The following is a 22,682-nucleotide window of genomic DNA, read 5'->3' as shown; positions in this document are numbered from 1 at the left end:
TGGAAGACCAAGATGAAATTTATTATTTCTGAATAAGGCATTGAAAAACGAAAATTCTTTTAACTACCAATATCTAAAAAGTATGCCAGAGATTACATTCTTGTAAAGGCTGTTAGACTGCAAAATAACTTCAAAACTAGTTATATCATAATGTAGTGGTTCTCAAAAGGAATTATAACAAGTTGGAATGATCTCACATTTCCAACCAATAATATAAAGACACTAGAAGCATTTGAAGGAAAAGCAAAAACAGAAACAGGCCATAACAATATGAGTTTGGGCACTGAATGTTATGATGAGTGAATTTATATTTCTAGCCTAAAATATTGATACAGTGACACATTGATAGAGTCACAGTATAAGTCACTCAGATATAGTAAAATCCATTTCGGTTATAACTCCAAATGTATAATGTAGATTGTAAAATAAATTATATAATCAAATGATTAAAGTATAACTGGAGAATTATTTTTTTATATACTTTGCATCCCAAAATGCTTGCCAACCATAAAGCTACTACTCTGGCTACCTGTTCAGTCTGTACTTGGGTGGGAGTTCTGATTCCCATTTGTTCCTCTCCTGGGGGAGATTAAGTAGAACCCATTCCTTTCCTGATCAGGTGAAAGCTAGCCACTGCACTGCCATCATACAGGTAGCCATGATGGAAGTTTGTAGTATAACCCTGACCCCCTCCTCTTGGTGGCGATGTAAGCACCTAAATCACTGTGGAAGCTACCTGTGATCTTCTATAGGTTTGTGCACAGTTCCACACATGCTCTCCACATGGGCTGACATCACTGGCTTTATGGTTTTGCCCACAGCTTCCCAGCCTAATGTTTGTTTTATGTACAGTATTTTTCCAAGTAATCTTTGATGCAACAAATGCCTTAGGCCAGGAACAATCAATTCCCTCCCCTTCATGGACAGGAGCAGTGGCAAAAGTCATGTCTCTAATAAGCACCTCTTCCCAGCTGTTCCAGAGCATGAGCTGCTAGTCAAACTCAGGTTGTCTGGGTTACAATAAAGACTTTATTACTCAGAACCAGGGCTCATAACTGGAAAATTATAAATGATAAATCAACTATTGTTGGCCACTTGTACTTAACTGTGCAAACACTTCTGAAAAACCTGTGGGGAAGGCTACAAACTTTTTATGCCAGAAAGTTGTAACAAGATATGTTGATAGACGTTTAAATGTAAAGGCATGCAATATCAGTAGAAAAGATCAAGGTTTAATAGAAGGCTAAAAATAGAATCAGAATGCTAAGGTGAAGACAATCTGGTACTTACGTATTATCGCAACCAGATTTTCAAACTTGCATAATTCATAATTTTTTCTGTGAAAACAGGTTTATTAAGCTGGAAAGGGGAGTGTAAGCAAGTAAGCAATAGTGTGCCACACACAGTATGAGGCAGGGAGTGGAATAACTGTCAATCTTTCGACTCCTGCCTGAAGTGTCTCACTTTAGCGGTGAACTTCACACTGCTACACCACATCACAAACCCTGCCTTGCTGATGACAAGCTCAGCAAAGGGAAGTTAATGAGGAATATACTGTCTGAATGTTCATGGCCAGTAGTCATCAAAACCCAAGGTGCCTGCTACAAGTAGTGAGTAAGGGGACATTGATTGCTCAGCGACTGCTGCTTTTCTCCCCTGCGGGACTCCTGTGACAGGAGAGTTAAATGTTATGCCATTTCACACACATGGTTCGGTAAATCTGAAGATGTTTACTCGCAGCAGACAGTTCCAGTACTACCAAGAGGTGCTGCAAATGTTCAGTGATTCACCCACATATCTGCCAATACCCTGTCTGAACATGCCACCATCACAAAACAAAACAAAATCACTACTGCCAACTTCTTCCGTGAAAAATGGTTTCAGTTGTTCACGGTAGAGGTGGATCCAAAACTTTAATAAAATAGTAAAAATATTTTTCTTTATTTTTCTTTAATTTTACTATTTTATTAAAGTTTTGGAACCACCTGTACCGTGAACAACTGGTGTGTTTTTGACTTTTCTACATTGTTGTGTTTTACATACCAGTTGATCTTTTCCCCTACATCATTTTGCTGCCTGGACTTATATTTTCTCATTGAAATGTTTATTTTGAAGAATGTTTGCAAATTGTGAAAAATAAAGAGTTTACCAAAACCATCCTTCCTGTGTCTGTTTTTTCCTTCTCAGAAGGATTCATTCTACACAATGAAAATAATCCATTTGTCAGTTAGAGAGCAACCATGACAATTGAAGCGTGTCTGTGTAATGCACGCAGAACAGGAAGAGGATTTTTTCAATAGTTTCTATTCCTGAAGGTAATCCAAAATTATTCAGCAGCAATAATGACTTTGAACAACACCTTACAGTGTTTCCTGCACTCAGTTCGATTCCAGTACGCAAATTTCACAACCATGAAAATCTGGTTGTGATAATACATAAGTACTGACAATCTTTACTGGCTGAAGTATGTAATTACCGTATGACTGAATAACATGGTTGTCAAAAGGAATAAACAATGTCAACATAATTAATTTTATTTTTGACTGTTTATCTTGTATCTTTACAGCGCTTTTGTTTTTCATTCATAGGTTCCACAAGATCCAACTAAGTTGCGTAAAAATGTTTACTTCTGTCCCAGTTGCAGAAACTACCTGCTCTCAACAGAATTTCCCCTTAGTGCTAATTCTCGTGTAGTTGGTAGATGTCGCCAGTGCACCAGACTGGATAATGAAGCCCGTCTCCGTGAGGACTTATCCAAATACAAGCTTATGCTGAAAAATCTATGTAAGGCAGAAACAGACTATGGTGATGAATCCAAAATTGCAATGTTACTTCAGGTACGACACATGCTCTATGGTACTGCAGTGTAGACCATGTTTTCACTAATATAGGAAAATGTAGGAAAAAACATTTATTTCTATATTTGCATATGTATTTTTTGTTATCTTCTGCATGTATCACCTTTAAAGATTACTGTTTTGCTTAATTTTGATCTGTTCTCATCATGTGGATACCTGCTGCTAGGTAACTGTATTCATGTGGTGCCTTTTCCAAACATGCAAATGCTACAACAGTCACTTTCTTCTCCCCTCCAGCTCAAGCTGACATTCAAAAAGTGCAGGCATGCATTTTGCAACTGTTACTGTGGCAGACACTGGATATAGATTATAACTTCTGCATCGCCGTCAGCAATATTTGATGTGATGTGGACCAGATCAGTATGCTGGGCTTGTTCCATCCATTAGTAACCATTAAAATACTAAGGACTATTAGCCTTAAGGGTGTATGGTAAAAGAGCACTGTTGCCTTAGATAGTACTAAAAGCCCTGCCACATCCAGTTAAGCTCCATACTGCCTAGCTATAGCTCAGGTATGTCACCCACATCGACTTTAGCCCAATGCCTTTCAATGTAGCCTTATCGACAGTAATTGAAATTTAACCAAAACAACTTTGCTTATGTGTGTGTTTGCACATGCATGCTCATATGCGCGCGCACACACACACACACACACACACACACACACACACACACACACACACACACACATATATGCACATGTCAGAATGGGAAAAAGGGCAAATAGTGAATTTCCAGAGCCAGTTCCCTCCTTTTTAAGCTTTAAGGTACATTGCCAACAGTTAGCTGAAACTAACAAAACAAAAACTCAACACGTGAAGCTGTTCAATCTCGCCGTTCATTCTTTACTGATGGGTTCAGAGTCAATCCCTCCACTCCGATACGGCCAATTGCAAAGCTCAAGGTCTTCAAATAGCTCGAGGCCAAGTCCCTATCCCATGATGCACATGTAAATTACTTCACATCTAGTTTGCTGCTGCAACAGATCGGAGTTTCTGATTTAGCTCATGCCAGATAAGCACATTTTTCATTCAAATTTTCTAAAAAAAGTTCTTTGATAGTTAGTATATTAGATAGTTAAGATTATTGTTAAAGCTCTTATAGCTTTCAGTGTGTTTTCCCTTCCCATTTACTGTTTTATTAGGTAATTCTAGGCCTCTCTTAAGCCTAGTTAGTAGTAGTTCCTACGTGGTGTGGTCTGTCTAACCTTCATTTTTTTTAGATAAAGCTTAGCACCGTAAACCTTAGATAATATAGATAAGGTTATTGCTTCCTTTTTCAGCTTGCTGTGTGTTTTTCAGTGACCTTGTCACATTTCTTAGATAGTTGTAGTAACGTAGATTTTTTTGTGGCCTGTCTAGCCTTCTGCATTTTTCTAAGGCTTAGTTTTTTATGACTGTTAAAAATTTACAGTAAACACTACTTATTTAGATAAGGTTGTTTCTCAGCAGCTATCTGTTTTTGCATAGTCTGCTTGTGTGATACCCACATATTGTATGTGTGTGTGTGTGTGTGTGTGTGTGTGTGTGTGTGTGTGTGTGTGTATATGTGTGTGTGTGTGTGTGTGTGTGTGTGTGTGGTTTTGCCTGCTTTTATTAAAGCTTGTGTGGAATTTTTTTCCTATTGTGTGAAAAATTACTGATGTAGTTTTTGTGTGGCAACAGTAAATATTCTCTAACATTATTATGGCTGACCAAGATAAGCACCCTAATTCTGGGTACAAAAAGTGCCCAAAATGTGGCCAGAAAATGTCAGTTACAGACAGCCACGTTAACTCTGTTTACTGCCTAGGGGCTCTGCATTTGCAAGACAGTTGTGTCATTTGTCATTCCTTCTCCTCTAGGGTTCTGCAGGAAAGGAAGAGGAAACTGATCGATAGAGGCTTGTTGAAGCCTTCATTTCAGGAAGCTTTCAGTGACCAGGATGGCTCCACTAGGTCTTCAAAGTCTTCCAAGACATCGGACTCAAAAAAAATCAAAGAAGTCATTCACTTCAGCTCCACTGCCCTCAGAGCTGACAGTCTTTACCTTTAGGAGCCGGTCCCCAGTCTTGGAACCAGTCTCCGAAGCACCGAAGAGTCCTATTTTCCTGCCGGTACCACCCTTGGTACGATCCTCTTGATCATCTATCAGCCTGTCAGATTTGGACGTGGATTGTTTGGTACAGAAGCTGTTGTCAGCACCAGCATTAGCAAAAATGTTATCGGCTTCGATCCAAATGGCTTCGGAGCCGAAGACCATTGCACCGACTCTTGCTATTCCTCCTCCAAGCCATGTTGGTCCTTTGGAGCCAGAGGAGGCAGACCTGATGTTAGTGGAACCCTCGGAGCCGATGCCTGTTCCAGTGTCTTTGGCTCCATGTACTCTGACACCCTCAGTGCCTATCGAGGACTCTAGGAGCCGACACTCTCTGGTCGGGTCTGGGGAGAACAGTTGGACCGACTTGTCAGTTCTGACTTTGCCTTTCTGGGCCTTGGCTCAGATGAGCTCGGCTCCTACCTCGGGCTCAGAGCCCACTGTCCTGGTGTCAGAGGTGTCAACAGTTTCTTCAGATCCACCGGCTCCCTCACATCGGGGCAGAGGTGCTTTCAATGCCATGAGGAGAGTCATGTCTCCTAGGACATCCTCGACTTCAGGTCTGCCTTCTCTCTCCCCTAAAGTGCCTGTGTCTGCTTCTACCTCACATGTCCTGACTATGTGTAGAGACCCACAGTCTCAGGAAGCCCCAATGGGTGGCCTCTGCTCTTCAGAGACCTCACCAGAGGCTCCCACTGATGGGTTTCTCAGGAAGAGATTGTGCAAGAGGAAACACCTAGACTCCCCATAGGAGTCTCTCACATTGAATACTGACTTAGATGAGTCAGAAGGGTCCCCATGGTCCATCCCCCTCTGAGGATATCTCCTTCACTGAGATACTTGAGATCCTTAGGCAGAGGGTTGACTGTCAGTCCAAAAGCCCTACTGAGGATGAGTCAGTTCTCCTGAAGGCTTTTGGGTCTCAGCCCTCCACTTCTTGGGTGTCTCTGCCCTTTGATGAGCTGATGCAGCTGGTCTCACGAAGGGCATGGGAGTCTCCAGATACTATTGAGTCTGTCCCTAGGAGGCCTAATGAATTCATTTCTGCTCCACTTGACAAAATTTTTTAACTAAAGGTGTTCCAGTTGATCCCATGGTGGTGGCGGCGGCCACCAAGAAGGAAATGTCTGAGACTTCCTTGTCTATCCATCCTCCTAACAGAGACTCCAGGATTATGGATAGATATGGGAAGTGCATGTTCAGTTCAGCGACCTTTGCTCTATGTTCGATGAATTACTTAACTCATTTCATAGCTTGCAAAGAGATTTCCTTAAGGAGTTGGGAAATACTCTTCAGGGTACAGTAGCTGCACTAGCCTCCGACAGAGTTGCTGCCCAGCTTGCTACCCTAAATTCTATTGTCAACTCATCCATGTGTCTCATATCCTATGCAACTGATGGAACGAGTAGGGCAGAGGGTACAGACATTCCTGGATGCGTTTATGTTCCTTTGTGGAGCCCTTCAAGTCATCCTTCGTTAACACTCCCTTTGATGGCTCGTCCCTTTTCGGGCCTAAAGTGAAGGAAACCTTAACCAGGTGTGAACAGGATGGAAAGACTCTATCTGCCATCGACGTCTGTTTTTCCACCCCTAGTGACCCTATTCTAAAGGTCAACGGGGAGGAACAATGTGGTTCCGAAAATCCCAAGAAGCCTTTCAGGACACACATGGTGAACCCCCCTCCAGGGGCAGAGGAGGGGGTAATAATGGAAGATGCCACCCTCATGGCAGAGGGGGTCCGCAACACAAGGGTGACAGAGATCACTTCTTTGGGAAGCCCTGCCAGGACTCCTGAGAGGAGGCCCGACTGTCCTGCTCTGGAGGTAGTCGGGGGTCACTTATCTTTGTACCCACACACCTGTCTCAAAATAACAAAAGACAGCTGGGTACAAAGTATCATTTCCAGAGGGTATTTCATTCCATTAGCCACAGCCTCCCCCAATCGTAAGAAAAATCCCAGACGTTTCACCCATCTACAGGGAACAGGCAACTATAGAGGTCCAAACGTTGCTAGCAAAAAGTGTCATCCAACTAGTCCCAGCAGACCAAACAGGATCCGGAACTTGCTCAAGATTTTTTTTTGGTTCCAAAGAAGACAGGGGACTGGAGACCCATATTGGACCTCAGCATACTGAACCAATACATAAAGAAAGAGAAGTTTTGGATGATCATGCTTCAATCTATACTTCCCTTTTTAGGGAAAGACAATTGGATGTGCTCGATAGATCTCAAGGATGCAAACTACCACATAAAAATGGCCAGGCCATCCAGGGATCACCTGCGCTTCCAGCAGGGAGCCAATCATTACCAGTGTCGAACCCTGCCTTTTGGTCTCACTAAAGCCCCCAGAGTGTTCACCAAATGCATGGCAGTGGTCACAGCTCACCTGAGGCGTCTAGGATTAAAGGTGCTTCCGTACCTAGATGATTGACTCCTTATCGGCACCACCAGGCATCAACTCATTCAGGCCAGGGAGTCCACTCTGTCACTCTGCAATCATCTGGGCATTACAATCAACTCAGAAAAATCTGCCTTGTCGCCATCGCAGCACATCATTTTTATTGGGGCAGAGTTGGACACCATCACCACCACTCTAAGACTTCCTTCTCATTCGTCAACATGTCAGCATCCTGTTATCAAAAAACAAGTAATCTCCATGGTATCCCCGAAGGCTCAAAACAACCCACTAAAGTGTAGTGGGTCCAAAAACAAAACAATGTAAGAAACTTCTCTGTGTGGAAGATTTTCAGTCCATATATTTCTAGTTAATCACTGTATATTAATCAGATCAGACAATAGTAGTAGAAGTAGTGAACTTAAACTCATCTTAAGTAAAAAAATAAATAAATAAAAAATATATAATTACTAAGTATTCCAAAGTAATCCAAGCAAGGCAGACAGTCTGTTTCCAGTTGAAAATCCTTTATTAAGTACACAGACATGCGATCCAAGTAAAACAAAAATACAGTAATAATTTCCTCACAAGCTTTCTAAATATATATATATATATATATATATATATATATATATATATATACTTTTTATCAGGCATGGGAGTGGTTTATTGTGCTGTAAAACAAATTGTTGTTGGTATACATGTTAAATTCACATCCCTTCCCCCATCAGTGTGACATTCGAGCTGGTCCTGCCCTACTTAGTGGCTGTCATAATAATATATAACCCTAAACTCTTGAGCCACGCTTTTACCCATAATGCTTCTCTCAAAATTACCTCAGATCTTGTTTGGTGCTTTGAGTGTCAGGCACGTTCAGCTGCTCACAAGCCTTGCTTTCATATTCAGTAAGTCTTTTTACTGTGATTTTTACTTTTATAAGGTTATTTCCTTCTCCTACTGTATTTTTTCTCTATCTGCTCCTCGCGTTTCTGTTTCCTGCATGTGTGAGTGCCTTTCTTATCTCTTTTTCTTCTATTTATCACTGGTAGTTTTTCTGTCAAAGTACCATTGTTGGTACTCCTTTCTTACCTGTCTAGGATATTCTGCTTACCATTGTTGGTATTTTTACTTCTCTTTCTATCTTTAAAAAAAAAAAAAAAAAAGGCTTTGCTGTCATTGTCTCTGTAAATGAGTAACTGACTGATAGTTTCCTTTACATGATGGCTGAAAAAATCACCAGTTAAATCGTGCAAAGGCATCTCAGGCTTTAATAGGTGTTTTTAAGGTGTCAGGGCAAGATGCCAAATTCAGACTCACATACATTATGTGTCTATTGTCTAGGAACGTTCATTTACATGAGAGTTGCTCTATATGTCATGCCTTTTCTATGAGAACTCTCACAGAACGTAAAAATAAACTTCCAAAAACAACGTGTCTGCACAGAGTTAACGCTCCAGCCAACAAAAACAAGCCCAAAACAGTAAAATAAATCAATAATAGCTGGAGTGCCACTAGGTAAAGCACAGCTGTGTTCATCTAAGGTACTTGAAACACCAAACGCCAAACAGAGGTCAAAAAGCTGTAAAAATATCCAAACGTATTTTTATTGCATAAAAATAAAACACACAGGTTAGCACTTTCACCACTAGGCTTCTTCAGACCTATAACATTATTGAAACCATTCAAACTTAAATAGCTTCCTTGGCGGGAAAACAACTACTCCATTAAAGTGCCAGCGTTCATATATGTAAATACAATTCCTCATATACATACATTACCTGAAAATCCTTCTAAAACAACATAATAATCACGTGTTAATAAAACATATAAGTATTTGTATAAAAAACATATATAAAAACATATATCCTATGTGAGACTACACTGGCAAAAATCATTAATACACATTTACATATTTTTTTTTAAATATAAACTAATATGCATGTATTTAAAAACAATAAAGTGACATCATTCCTCAGTCTAAAAAGCCTACATCAATAATATTCATCAAGCTTTCAATTTCCTTGATTTCAAAAATGGTTTGATTGAAACCTTCCCATTAAGTCCCAGGGGTTGGTCGGACCTTAACCTCATAATCCAGATGGTCTCCCTCTCCTCTGTGTATGCTCTAATATCCCCACCTCTAAAGTTGGGGCTAACCCTCTCTATTATCTTAAACCTGAAGGCATGGGAATCATCATTATCCATGATGTGCTTGGACAATGCATTAACCTTGGATTTAATAATAATCTGATATAAATGTTCACAAATTCTATCCCTAAGCCTCCTATTTGTTTTCCCAACATAAAACATCTGGCATACTTCACACGAAGCAAGGTAAACCACATCAACAGACATGCAGTCCCCTACCACATGGAAAACATGCCTAGATGAGTCAGAAGGGTTAACAAAAACCGGACTGGAATCTATAAATCCACAAAAGTTGCAATGCCCACATGGTATAGCACCATATGTAGTTGAAGTCTCTACTCCTAATGCTTTCTTGGGGTAGCACAAAAGTCTCTTCAGATTCATCTTGTTCTTATAGATGAAGCTTGGAGCTGCACCCACAGCTTCTTTAACCTCAGGATCAACCATTAGGATATCCCAATGTGCCTTTACAATGTCCTTGATCTGGCCCACATCCTTAGTATAAAACACGGGGAATGCCATGTGTCTAGATTGAACTGACCCATCATGACCAGCAACACTTCCATCAATGGAGTTCCTCACAGTCACTGTAGGATTAGTCCCAGCCCCATTATTCAACCTCTCATACTCTGCAGAATAATATGGAACTGCAGCATCCCTCCTCAGAGTGGCAGTACCCTCAATGCCTCTCTCAACATCCATGGCATTATAACCCCGGTCTCTGAACCTATCACATAAGTCATCCAATTCCTGCGTAAACCCCAAGTCAGTAGGATTATATCTGGACACCCTCATAGCTTGTCTTCTAATGATGTTCCGATAAACATGGCCAGGTTGCATACTATGTCGATGCAATAAAATGTTCATGTGACAATGTTTTCTGAAAACCCCAGTATTCAGCATACCATTACTCAACCTTTCAACAAAAACATCCAAAAACGAGAGTCTAACTGCTGAATATTCATAACTAAACTTGAGGTATTCAGAAAGGGAGTTAACTTCACCAATGAATGAAACCAATTCATCAGATGAACCTGTCCAGATAAAAAACAGATCATCCACAAAACACCTGTAGAAGACCACTGATTCCACATATCCTGGCATCCCAAAAAGGAAGTCACTGTCCCATGCCGCCATGAAGAGATTGGAGTAGCTATTGGCACACGAAGTGCCCATAGCTATGCCATCTCATAGCAGGTAACATTGGTTCCCAAAACAGAACACATTACATTCCAAAACCACCTCCAAAAAAGTCATCAACAGATCAATCACTGCTCCAGTGAGAGTGGAATTCCTCCTCAAATAATCACTCACCCTCTCAACCCCCTCTTTATTAGGGATGATGAAGAAAAGAGATTGTACATCCATCGTCACAAAAAGGTACTGCTTGTCACTAGGCACATCCTTAACAAATGCATATAAATCCAACAGAAACTGTTTTTTGTCCCTCAGTATAAACCCATTGGCTTCCACAATTGGTCTTAAGAATCTCTCTATGTATATCGAGAAGGGTTCCATGGACCAACCCTTCCCTGACACTATGGGTCTCAGTGGGGGTCTCTCTCTTTTTTATGTATCTTCGGGAGGCTCTGAATCACAGGAATAAGAGGATGGGTTACATCCAAAAACTCATATAACTGTCCAGTAATCACCTGATTTTTAAATAAATCCTCCAACATATTATGTGTCCTATCCATAAACACAGAGACTGTATCCCTGCTAATGGGGGTATAAAATCTACCATCTTCCAACATCTCTGTCATACAATCATTATATAATTGTGCATCCATTACTACGATCCCTCCGCCTTTATCAGCGGATCGTATTACTATCATGGGATCACTACTTAACGATTTCAAGGCTTGTCTCTGCTTGAATGATATATTACCCTTATTAAACTTCCTGTACTTATTAATAACCCTACTCCTATAAAAATCATCTTCGACCATTTTATTAAAAGCTGCTATTAAAGGATGCGGCACCGGAACATAGTGACTAGGTCTCCTAAAAACTATAGGATCACCCATCTCAGTTCTACCTTTGAATTCTACCTTTAATGATAAATTCCATGCATACAACTTGAAATCATGAAGAGTCTCATCAAAATTACTATATACAGTTGGAATGAATGTAAGGCCTCTGGAAAGTACCCCTACCTCACCTGTTGTCAAAACACGAGATGATATATTAAACACTACATTTTCCCTTTTCTCTCCCACATCCTCTTGAGGTTGTGATTGGGAAGTGATTCAGCAGACAGTTTCCGCTTCTGTCTGCCCCTGCTCATAGAGTGCATCCTCCCCTCCTTGTGCTCTAACCTGATAGGGAAAGGGTGTCTAACATCATAGGTGGCAACACTTACACTGCCCTCCTCTCCACATGGGTTCCTTACCGCCTTCTCAACCCCCACTTCAGTGGCCAAGTCCCTTGGGGCTTTCCTCCTAACAACAGGTTCTGTAGACTGACCTGTACGATCACTAACATCAGTGCCTACAGATTTCAAACAACCCCTAGTGTTAACTCCACCTTGGGTGGCTTGATATTCATCAATCACACCATTAATCGACCGCACATTGTCACTTGTCCCTTCCTTGGGACTACTAACATCAGAACTAATAACATTAAAAGCATTTGCAGTCCCCAAACCAACTGATACATCAGTCAAAGCATTTACTGCTAACCCATTCCCAATTACATCATTATCAGTTAACATCATGTCAGAATGAGGTGTATGAACAACAACATTGTTCCTTGACATATCATTGTTACTAGCATCTCTATTAACTCTCAAAGCCAAGGAAGCTATTTAAGTTTGAATGGTTTCAATAATGTTATAGGTCTGAAGAAGCCTAATGGTGAAAGCGCTAACCTGTGTGTTTTATTTTTATGCAATAAAAATACGTTTGGATATTTTTACAGCATTTTTTACCTCTGTTTGGCATTTGGTGTTTCGAGTACCTTGGATGAAGACAGCTGTGCTTTACCTAATGTCGCTCCAGCTATTATTGATTTATTTTACTGTAAAAATAAACTTATTTTAAAAGGCCTTTTAAAGAGTGACTTTGAAGAGGTCATTTCTGTGTTGAGAACAGAAGCCAGTTCATTATCTCCATCATCACCTTCATCTAGAAAATGCCCTTATTCAGTTCCAAGAGTTTCAGAACCAACAAAGAAGGTTTCAAAGCAGTTTTCTGTACTGATCACTTCCTCGGCACTGAAGACAGTACTTGACTGTAAACCATCCAAATCTTCAGAGCCAACATTGTGTTCATTGGCTCCCACAGACAAATAGGTACTGGAGCAACCACAATTGATTTCGGTACCAAGGTTCAAATACTCACCCTCTGTTGATCCACATAAAGACATACCTCCCAGCACCTTCATCGAAGTAAGGCCCCCTAGGTCTCCATCAATGGCATTGGTTTGATCCACTAAGAGTCTCTCTGAGACCGACATCATGAGACTCATGGATCAGCTTCTCACAACAAGGGGATTGACTTTGGTTCCTAGCCAACCCAGCATCGGAACTCCTCTTGCTATGACAAAATTATTCCTCCTCCAACTCTGATCAAGACGTTGAAGCCCTCAGTTCCGGCCCTCCTGGTATCAACTGTCTCAGTTCCAGTAGCAACTTCATCTCTGGTACCAAGAGCACCCTTGAGTTCCTCAAGCCCTTTGCCACTGGAGGTCTCCCTGGTTTGAGACTCTTTGGTCCAGTCCGAGGTGCATGGATTGACTTTTTAGCTTCAGAGTCAGCCATTGCCTTGGTGCTTCGGCCTATGTAGTATCGACCCAGACTTCAGGTTTGGGGGTTACCTCCTCAGTGCAGGGTGGGACCTTGGTTCCAAAGGAGTCTTTTTTGGTTCCGGGCTCCCATCCCTCTATGGGGGAGCAGGCCTTTAGAATCATGGAGAAGGCCTTGTCCATTGGTGACTCACAGTCGTTGCCATCCCTGTCAGGACAGATCTCCACATCCCCTCGACCAGAGCAGACATCAGTTTCATTCCCAGGACAGAGGTCAGAAATCCTCCAGGAAAAACCCACCTTGGTGGTTTCTTCTGAGACTTCCCCGGAGCATCCCCCCAAGGAAGTACCTGTGAAGAAAAAGTTTGAGGAAGCACTTAGACTCCCAGGAGGAGTCTTTTGCTGAAGATCCTGACTTTGATGAGGGGAAAGGTTCTCCCAGGTCACCCCCTGATGATGTTTCCTTCGGGGACATCCTGGAAGTCCTGAAACAGAGGGGTGGTAGGTTTACCTCCCAGCCTTCTTCTGAGGAGTCAGTATACTTGGAGGTGTTTCAAGCCCAACCATCTACCTTTTGGATCTCTCTACCCAGTGACGATCTCATTAAACTCATCACTCAGTGGGCTTGGAAGATGGCTGACTCCATATAGCCTATCCTCAAGCAACCTGATTGTATTCTGTCAGCCCCAAAGGATGAACAGCACTGGTCTAAAAGTATACCCATTGACGCCATGGTGATAGCTGCAGCCACTTAGAAGGAACTTGCTGAGGAAAGTCCCACTATCCATCCTCCTAACAAGGAGTCTAGGACTATGGATAGGTTTGGGAAGCACATTTACACTTCAGCATCCTTTGCTCTCAGGCTCCTGTATTACATGGCACATTTTATGAGCTTGCAGAGGGGTCTGATCAAGGAGGTCTCAGATACCCTCTCAGGACCAGAGACTGATCAGGTGTGTGACAAAGTTACTTCACAGCTAGCGACCCTGGAAGTGATTTCTAACTCGTCTATGAGGCTCATTGCTCATGTAACTGAAGGGATGACTAGAGCAGCGGGTTCAGGCATAGCCATTAGAAGGCACTCCTGGATGTGCTTGTGTGACTTTGCGGAGCCATTTAAAGTGTCATTCATCAGTGCTCCGTTTGATGGATCATTCCTATTTGGTCCAAAAGTTAAAGATACACTTGCCAGATGTGAAAAAGATGGGAAGACTCTGTCTGCCATAGGCATATATGTTTCTCCACTCCTCAGAGGCCTTACTCTAGGAACCAGAGAAGTGGAAGACTATGATTTAAAAAATCCCAAGGGCCTTTCCAGGACTCATGTGGCAAGGACTTTCCCCGGGGCAGAGGAGAGAGTAATGGAAGATGCTGCCCCAGAGGCAGAAGTGGTCCACAAAATCAGGGGTCTAGAGATTCCTTATCTTGGACTTCCTACCAACATTCCTGAAGAGAGGCCCAATTGCCCTCCTCTGGAGGCATTCAGGGGATGACTTTCTCTGCACCATCCTGCCTGGCAGCTAATAATGTCAGATAAATGGGTACAGAGAATAATATCCAGTGGTTACAAAATGCCACTATCCTTATTCCCAGAAACCCAGAAAAGACTCCTGGATGTTTCACCCAATCACAGGGAAGCAGCAGTAGCAGAAATTCAAAAACTGCTTGACAAAAAAGTCATCCAAAGAGTCCTACCAGACCAAATAGGATCAGGGTTTTACTCAAAGTTCTTTTTAGTTCCCAAAAAACAGGCAACTGGAGACTCATTTTGGATCTCAGCCAATTCAACAAGTCAGTTCAGCAAACCAAATTCTGGATGGTCTCAGTACAGTTGATACTTCATTTTTGGATAAAGGTGATTGGATGTGCTGTAGAGACCTCCAGAACATGTATTACCACATAAAAATGGACAAATGCTCCAGGAGGTTCCCGCGCTTCCAGTTGGGAGCCAGTCATTTCTAATTTAGAGAACTGCCCTTTGGACTTGCCTCAGCCTTCAGGGTGTTCACCAAATGCATGGCAGTGGTTGCAGTTCACCTCAGACTGCAAGGATTTTGAGTTTTTCCATACCTCGATGACTGGCTGCTCACTGCTACCACCAGGCATCAGTTAGAACAGACAAGAGATTACACAGTGCATCTCTGTGCATCTCTAGGCATTACAATACATTACAAAAAGTCAAATTTACAGCCTTCTCAGCAGCTATTGTTCATTGGAGCCCGGTTGAACACTGTTACAGGAATTGCTTCACTTCCACTAGAAAGACTACAGCGAATCAGATCCCTGGTCAGACACATTACCCAAAACAAAATGGTTCCAGACAGATTAGTCCTACAAGCACTGGGCTCAATGGCAGTATCAGTCGCTCTTCTCCCCTTAGCAAGGTATCACATGCGAATCTTACAGTTACAGCACTATGTCACGAAATGGGTTGCCAACTGGCTTACCGACAGAACTCACATGGTAAGAATAGCGGGCTCCAGGTCTGACTCTAAACCAGTCACAAGTGATGTCCCGCAAGGCTCAGTCTTGGGACCCCTACTGTGTGGCATATACTTCTCAGAAGTACAGGCAAACACAGGAGGACTATGGCTAACCAATTTGCGGTTGACTGCAAACTGGGAGCCATAATTGACTCTCCGGCTGACATGGACATCCTCCAAAAGGACCTTACTGAGATGGACACCTGGTGTCAAAGTCATGGCCTCAAGCTAAATGCAAAAATTGCATAGTCATCCCATTTGGGAAAAACAAAACACCCACAAATGACCACATAAGTGGCAGCCCGCTTAATACAGAAGAGGTAATAAGAGATCTGGGGACCCAGGTAGATAGTAATCTCTCCTATGACAATCATATTGCTAAAGTAGTTAGGAAGTCCTTCTATGTGGCCCTTCTAATTACTAAAGGGTTTGCATCTAGAAATAAAGAGGTTATAGTGCCCCTCTACTCATCACTCATCAGACCCATCGTAGTGTACAATGCCCTGTTTGGGATGTACCTCACAAGACAATTCCAACAGCTGGAGAGACCACAAAAGTACCTCACCAAGAGGATTACTGGCCGCAAACATATGTCCTATGCAGCCTGACTGAAAAAACTCCAGCTGTACTCAGCGGCATATCACTTACTCAGAGGTGATCTTTGCCTGACTTACAAAGCCATGTCCAACTCAGAATTGATGGACATGCTTCACCTAAAGAAATCCAAGTCACTGCAAGCCATGAGTTGTAGTGAGTTAAACATCACCACAACAATAAATAGAACATGCTGGAGGGATAGATTCCTGTCACAGAGATTCCCCATGCTCTGGAACAAAATTCCAAACTACATTAGGCAGAGCCCCTCACTAACACTCTTCAAGAGAAACCTTGATGAGTGGATGGGTAACAGAAAATATCCCCCTGGGATCACTTCATTGGCACTGCTTGACAGAGGATCAGTTAATTAATCAATGGGGCAGCAAAAGCTGACACACTCTGGCTAGGCTTATAAATTCCCTTGGACAGATAGCCTAGTACTTACCTAGAAACTTATGAACCTATGAACAATGGATCTAATATTGTTAATCCTCATTCATTCCTTATGTATGGGTATCAGTTCTGACCTTGGAACCAAGCCAGGCATCTTCCAAACTTGCATCAGCTACAAACTCTTGAGCAAAACTCTTACCCAGAATTCCCCTCTCCCTGTTAACTCAGATTCTGTTTGCCGCGTCGCCATTCGGTCATGTCAAGCTGCTTCTCTTGAGCTAAGTATAGATATTTGTTGTCAGACTAGTCTAATATAAGCTTTTCTGTCAGAAAAGTTTCTAATTCATTGTCTCTTACCCTATCGCATTTAGCGATTATATTTTCTTGAGTTTCCTTCTCTTTACTCTGCACTTTTTACCGCGAGGTATTTCTCCCTTACCATCACTGGTAAACCCTTCTTTTCTTCATTACCTTCGGGTATTCTTTTGTACCATTGCTGGTACCCTTTCTTCTATGTCCTTTTCTATCATGGCAGATAAAAAAGGTAGTCCAGGATTTAAAAGGTGTTCTGATTGTGGACACAAATTACCTACATCAGATAAACACTCGTTGTGTGTTTATTGCTTGGGTGTGTCTCACTTATCTGCTGACCCGCCCTGTGGTATTTGTAAACATTTTTCCAATAGAACTTTGATTGAAAGGAAAATAAGTTGTTGCTGAAGGGACTTCTCAAATCTCCCTTTTCAGAGGCTATTTCTGGGACAGAGGCTTCAATCCCTCCTAGAGACCATAAGAACATTTTGGATGGTCCTACTAAGTCCAAGTCTTTGCCTTCGTCCCCAACTGGGGACTCCCACCAACCAAGACCTAAGAAGGCTAAGGTTTCTTCTTTGGAGCTCACTCAGTCAGCCCCAGTGCTTTCAGTGCCTAGACCTTCAGCACTGATGCCTTCGGCGCCATCAGTGATCTTGGCTCCATCTACTGTAGCCTTTACTATATTGGTACCGAGGGGCTCCTTGGTTCAGACTACTGGGACCGACTGTTCAATTGGGGCAGACCTTGACCATGTCGGCTCTGACAGCTTACTCGGAACCGACGCCTCAGTTATTGGCACCAATTTTGTCGGTTCCAGCTTCAGTACCAGCAACCACTTTGGCACCGATCTTTTTGGCAGTGCAGACCGTGACCTTGGCACCAAAGATTTCCTCGGTGCAGATACCCATAGTCCAGTCGTTGTTCTCAGTGCAGACTGGTGAGGTGGGCACCGAGCTTGTCTCTTCTGTGGACAGGCCTGTTTCTTCCACAGTCTCCATGAGGTCCACTAGAAGCCTTTCCAAACACGATGTGTTGCATCTTGTGAATCAAGTGCATCTGGCCAGAGGTATCCCACCCCCCAGGAGCTATCCTTCCTTGGGAGGTGATCACCATTTGCCAAAGACCTCGTCTTGTTCTCCTCTTTCATTGCCTTTGAAGTCCATTAATATAGCACAGTCTTCCCCCTCTATGATTCCCTTTATGGATCTCACTAAGGAACCGCAGTTGCCTTCATGGCAGGAGAGTTTTGCTACGACCCAGGATGACAGTTGTGGCACGCATAATTTGTTGTTTCACAGCCATCCGGGGACTCTAGGTCAGCAGACTGAGCCACTTAGGGGAGGGGTGACCCCTGTCCTGGACACTCACCCCTCTTCAGGTGGACCAGCCTTCCAACTGATGGACAAGGCTTTGGCTTCTGCTGGTGATACTGTGCTGTCTATCTCCCCACCCTTCTCTGGACTGCTGTGTTCACAAGTCACACCTAGCGGACACAGGGCACAAGGGCTTCAGGACATATTCCCACAGAAAACACCCTTTCCATTATCTTCCCCAGCTTCCCCCTCTGAGGAAGTTCACTGGAAAAGTTCATGCAAGAGGAAGCACATGGACTCCACAGAGGAGTCCCTCACTGAAGACACAGACTTTGATAAGGGGGAAGGATCCCCTCGGTCACCTTCTGAGGTATCCTTAAGTGATATCCTCAAAATCCTTAAACAGAGAGGTGACTGGCAGCCCTCTAATCTGACCTCTAAGGAGTTTGTGTTCCTGCAGGCTTTTTGCGCTATGCCCCCTACCTCCAGGGTTACTCCACCTGCAGATGAACTTGTTCAGCTCATTGTGCAGTGTGCGTGGAAGGCTTCTGACACTGTCAAGGCTATTCCCCAGAGACCAAATAAGATTTTGTCCCCCTTCTGCTATGGATCCCCATTGGTCTAAAGATCTTTCTGTGGATGCTGTGGTGGTGGTGGCTGCAACCAAAAAGGATCTGGTGGAGGAAGAAAGCCAGACTGTCCACCCACCCAACAAAGAATCCCGGGCCCTGGACAGGATAGGGAAGCGCACCTTTGCATCAGCGACTTTTGCTATCAGGTCCCTGAATTATATGGCACACTTTACCAGGCTTCAAAAGGATTTAATTTCTGAGCTCTCTGAAACCTTGGCTGGTGCCATCTGATGAAGTCCGTGACAAAGTGGCCTCTCAGCTGGCCACCATTGAGTCAATATCTAACTCCTCCATGCGACTGATATCTCATGCATCAGAAGTAGCAGCTAGAGTGGTAGGTTCAGCTGTGGTCTTGAGACGACAAGCCTGAATGCACTTGTGCAATTTCACTGAACCCTTTAAGGCTTCCTTTCTTAACGCTTCCATTGAGGCCTCTTCATTGTTTGGACCCAAAGTTAAAAGCACACTGGCTAGATGTAAACAGGACGGTAAGACCCTTTCTGCCGTAGTTGTCCATTATTTTTCCCCTCAATGTGCTTTCTCCCGAAACTAAAACAGTGGAAAGATATGGTTCAAGAAGTCTCAGGGTCCTTTTCGTGACACACAGGCCAAATTCTCCTCTAGAGGCAGAAGGGGAAACTCACAGGGAAGACGCCCCTTTTGGGGCAGAAAGGGTCTGCTTAACCAGGGTTCCAGGGACGCTTTCCCTGGCCACTCCTACCAGTGCTTCTGAAGAGCGGCCCAACTCCTTTCCTCTGGAGGTGGTTGGGGGTAATTTCTCCTTGTACCCTTCTGCCTGGCTAATCATCACCGCTGATTCTTGCGTACAAAGGATTATAACCAGAGGTTATCATATCCCCTTTGATCTTTGTCCCATCCCTTCAAAAAACCTTCCCGACGTTCCACCCAGTCAAAGGGAAGAAGCAGCACTAGAGACAGAAAAGCTGCTAAGAAAGAGAGTCATCCAAATAGTCCCTCCAGACCAGATAGGATCCGGATTCTACTCAAGACTATTTTTGGTGCCAAAGAAAACTGGGGACTGGAGATCAGTTTTGGATCTCAGTGTATTGAATAAGTTTGTGAGAGTACAAAAATTCTGGATGGTTACAATACAATTTCCTCCCGCTTTTGGAAAAAGATGATTGGATGTGCTCGATAGATCTTCAAGATGCGTACTACCACATAAAGGTGGACAGGCCATCAAGAAGATTTCTGCACTTCCATGCGGGAGCCAGTCACTACCAGTTCAGAGTACTGCCCTTTGGACTCTCTACAGCTCCCATAGTGTTCACAAAGTGCATGACAATCATCACAGCTCACTTGCGACTACAAGGATTCTAGATGTTTCCATACCTAGACGACTGGCTCATTTCCACCCCCACCAGACATCTATTAGAAGACGCCCTGGCATACTCTTCCTCTCTGCACAAAGGCTAGGCATAACCATAAACTGGCAAAAATCCAATCTCAACCCATCTCAGTCTACAAAATTCATAGGGGTCATCTTGGATACAAAGAATTGCAGAGCATCCATTCCAGAGCACAGAATTCTAAGGATAAAGCAACAACTGATCCCAATCCTTTCAATGGAGAAATCTACAGCTCACTCTGTCCTACAGCTGTTGGGTTCCATGGCAGCCTCCATCACAATTGTCCCCCTGGCCAGGTTTCATATGAGGCTTCTACAATGGCTACTGCTCACCCAATGGTATTTTTTTCAGCAGCCTCTTTCAGCCAAGATTCGAGTAACCCACAGGTGCAAACAGGATTTAAATCGGTGGATGACCCACAACCCATCACAATGGTCTTGCCCCTTTTCCCCCCAGTAACCCAAGGCTACAGTGACCACGGACACCTCCCTGATGGGGTGGGGGGGCTATGTCAGGGACAGACAGTCCAAGGCACTTGGTCTGAATTTGAGGCCCAACTGCATATAAATGTTCTAGAGCTGAGGGCGGTGCTTCTGGCATTGCAAGCATTTCATCCACTGCCGCCATCTGGGATGATTGTGATTCAATCAGACAACATGGCGGTGGTCTGGTACATCAACAAACAAGATAGAACCAAATCTTACCCCCCTTTGTCGAGAGGCCATGAGGATATGGCAATGGGTAATGGCTACCAACCGTTTTCTTCTAGCAATGCACATTCCTGGGAGTTCAGCGTGATAGCAGACAGACTCAGCAGGTGCATTCTACAACCGCACAAGTGGTCCCTGAATCCCTTGATAGCGGTGGAGATCTTCCACCGCTGGGGCTGTCCTTGCTGCAACCTCTTTGCATCCCCGACCAACTACAAATGCAGCAAATACTTTTCCCTGATTCCCCCTCCAGGACATTCACCCAGGGATGCTGTAGTCCATGATTGGCCCACGAGTCTTCTTTATGCATTCCCACCTTTTCTCCTCATTGGTGATCCTCATAGCAGCATATTGGCCTCGTCAGATTTGGTTCCCCTTCCTTTGGCCTCACCTGCTAGATCAACCATGGATTCTCCATCCAACCCCAGAGTTGATCTCACATCTGCAGATCCTGATTCATCCCAGCTTGGACATCCTGAAGCTCACAGCTTGGCTCCTCCAATTCCCTTGATTACCAGGCAGAATGATTTTTCTTTACCAGTACGGGACATTCTTATTGCATCTCATAAGTCTTCCACTAGAATTACTTATCTAAGCAAGTGGAAAAGATTTACCTGTTGGCTGAAAGAAAAATAATTAGATCCCTTCTCAGCACTGGTATCAAGTAATACTAGAGTATCTGGCCAACCTATTTCAATCGGGTCTATCGGCCTCTACCATTAAAGTTCATTTGGCTGCAATAATTAATTTCCATGAGGGCATCCAAGACTCCTCTCTTATGTCACACAAATTATGCAAGACCTTCATGAAAGGTGTGAAACATTTGAAGTCCCCTTTTAGAGAACCTATTCAACCATGGGACCTGTCATTAGTTCTATAAGCACTGACAATGCCACCCTTCGAACCAGCTTCTTCTTGGGATCTCAAATATTTGTCATGGAAAACCTTGTTTTTGGTCGCCATTACTTCTGCCAGATGTATCTCTGAGCTTCAAGCTTTATGCATCAAGAGTCCATACTAGATTTTTCATAGAGATAGAGTGTCTTTGAGAACTAATCCTTCATTTCTGCCAAAAGTGATCTCTGAAATGTCCATTAATCAGACCATTGAATTGCAAGTTTTATTTCCCAATCATTCAAACAGAGGAGAGTATTGCCTACATACCCTAGATATTCACAGGCAAATCCACTTCTACTTGAACAGGACTAGGTCCTCTCACAAATCTGATCAGTTATTTTTGGCCTATTCTGGACCTAGATTAGGATCTGCTGTTGCTAAGGTCACATTAGCTAGATGGTTGAACGACTGTGTGACCTTCATTTATACACATCGTAATATCCCATTGCCTACTACCATGAAGGCTCATTCAACAAGGTCAGTGGCAACTTCTGCTGCTTTCCATGCCAGAGCTTCTTTACATGACATCTGTGCAGCTGCGGGCTACACCTCATACCTTCATCAATCATTACAAATTGGATTTGGCCTCCAGGGGAAGAGCATCTTTTGGTTCTATGGTGCTCAGGAATGTCCTTCCATGAGAGCCTCCCAGGAATAGAGGTAGCTGGGGACTCTGTCCCATACATAAGGAATGAACGAGGATTAACAATATCAGATAAAGAAGTTATGTCTTGCCATAACATTCCATCTGT

General features: G+C 43.2%; 1 protein-coding gene across 1 annotated transcript in view; it reads left to right on the top strand.

Moving 5' to 3' along the window:
* The window catches only part of IQUB (IQ motif and ubiquitin domain containing), a 729,710-nt gene that overhangs the window by 559,598 nt on the left and 147,430 nt on the right, over positions 1–22,682 (top strand). The window contains exon 11 of the mRNA XM_044088765.1: positions 2,589–2,837. Within this exon, the coding sequence (XP_043944700.1) occupies positions 2,589–2,837 (249 nt within the window). The remainder of the gene's footprint in view (positions 1–2,588; positions 2,838–22,682) is intronic.

Source organism: Protopterus annectens, chromosome 11.part0 (genome assembly GCF_019279795.1).
Source record: "Protopterus annectens isolate FY-2018-M chromosome 11.part0, PAN1.0, whole genome shotgun sequence".
Lineage (NCBI taxonomy): Eukaryota > Metazoa > Chordata > Ceratodontiformes > Protopteridae > Protopterus > Protopterus annectens.
This window is presented reverse-complemented; position numbering and strand designations above follow the sequence as displayed.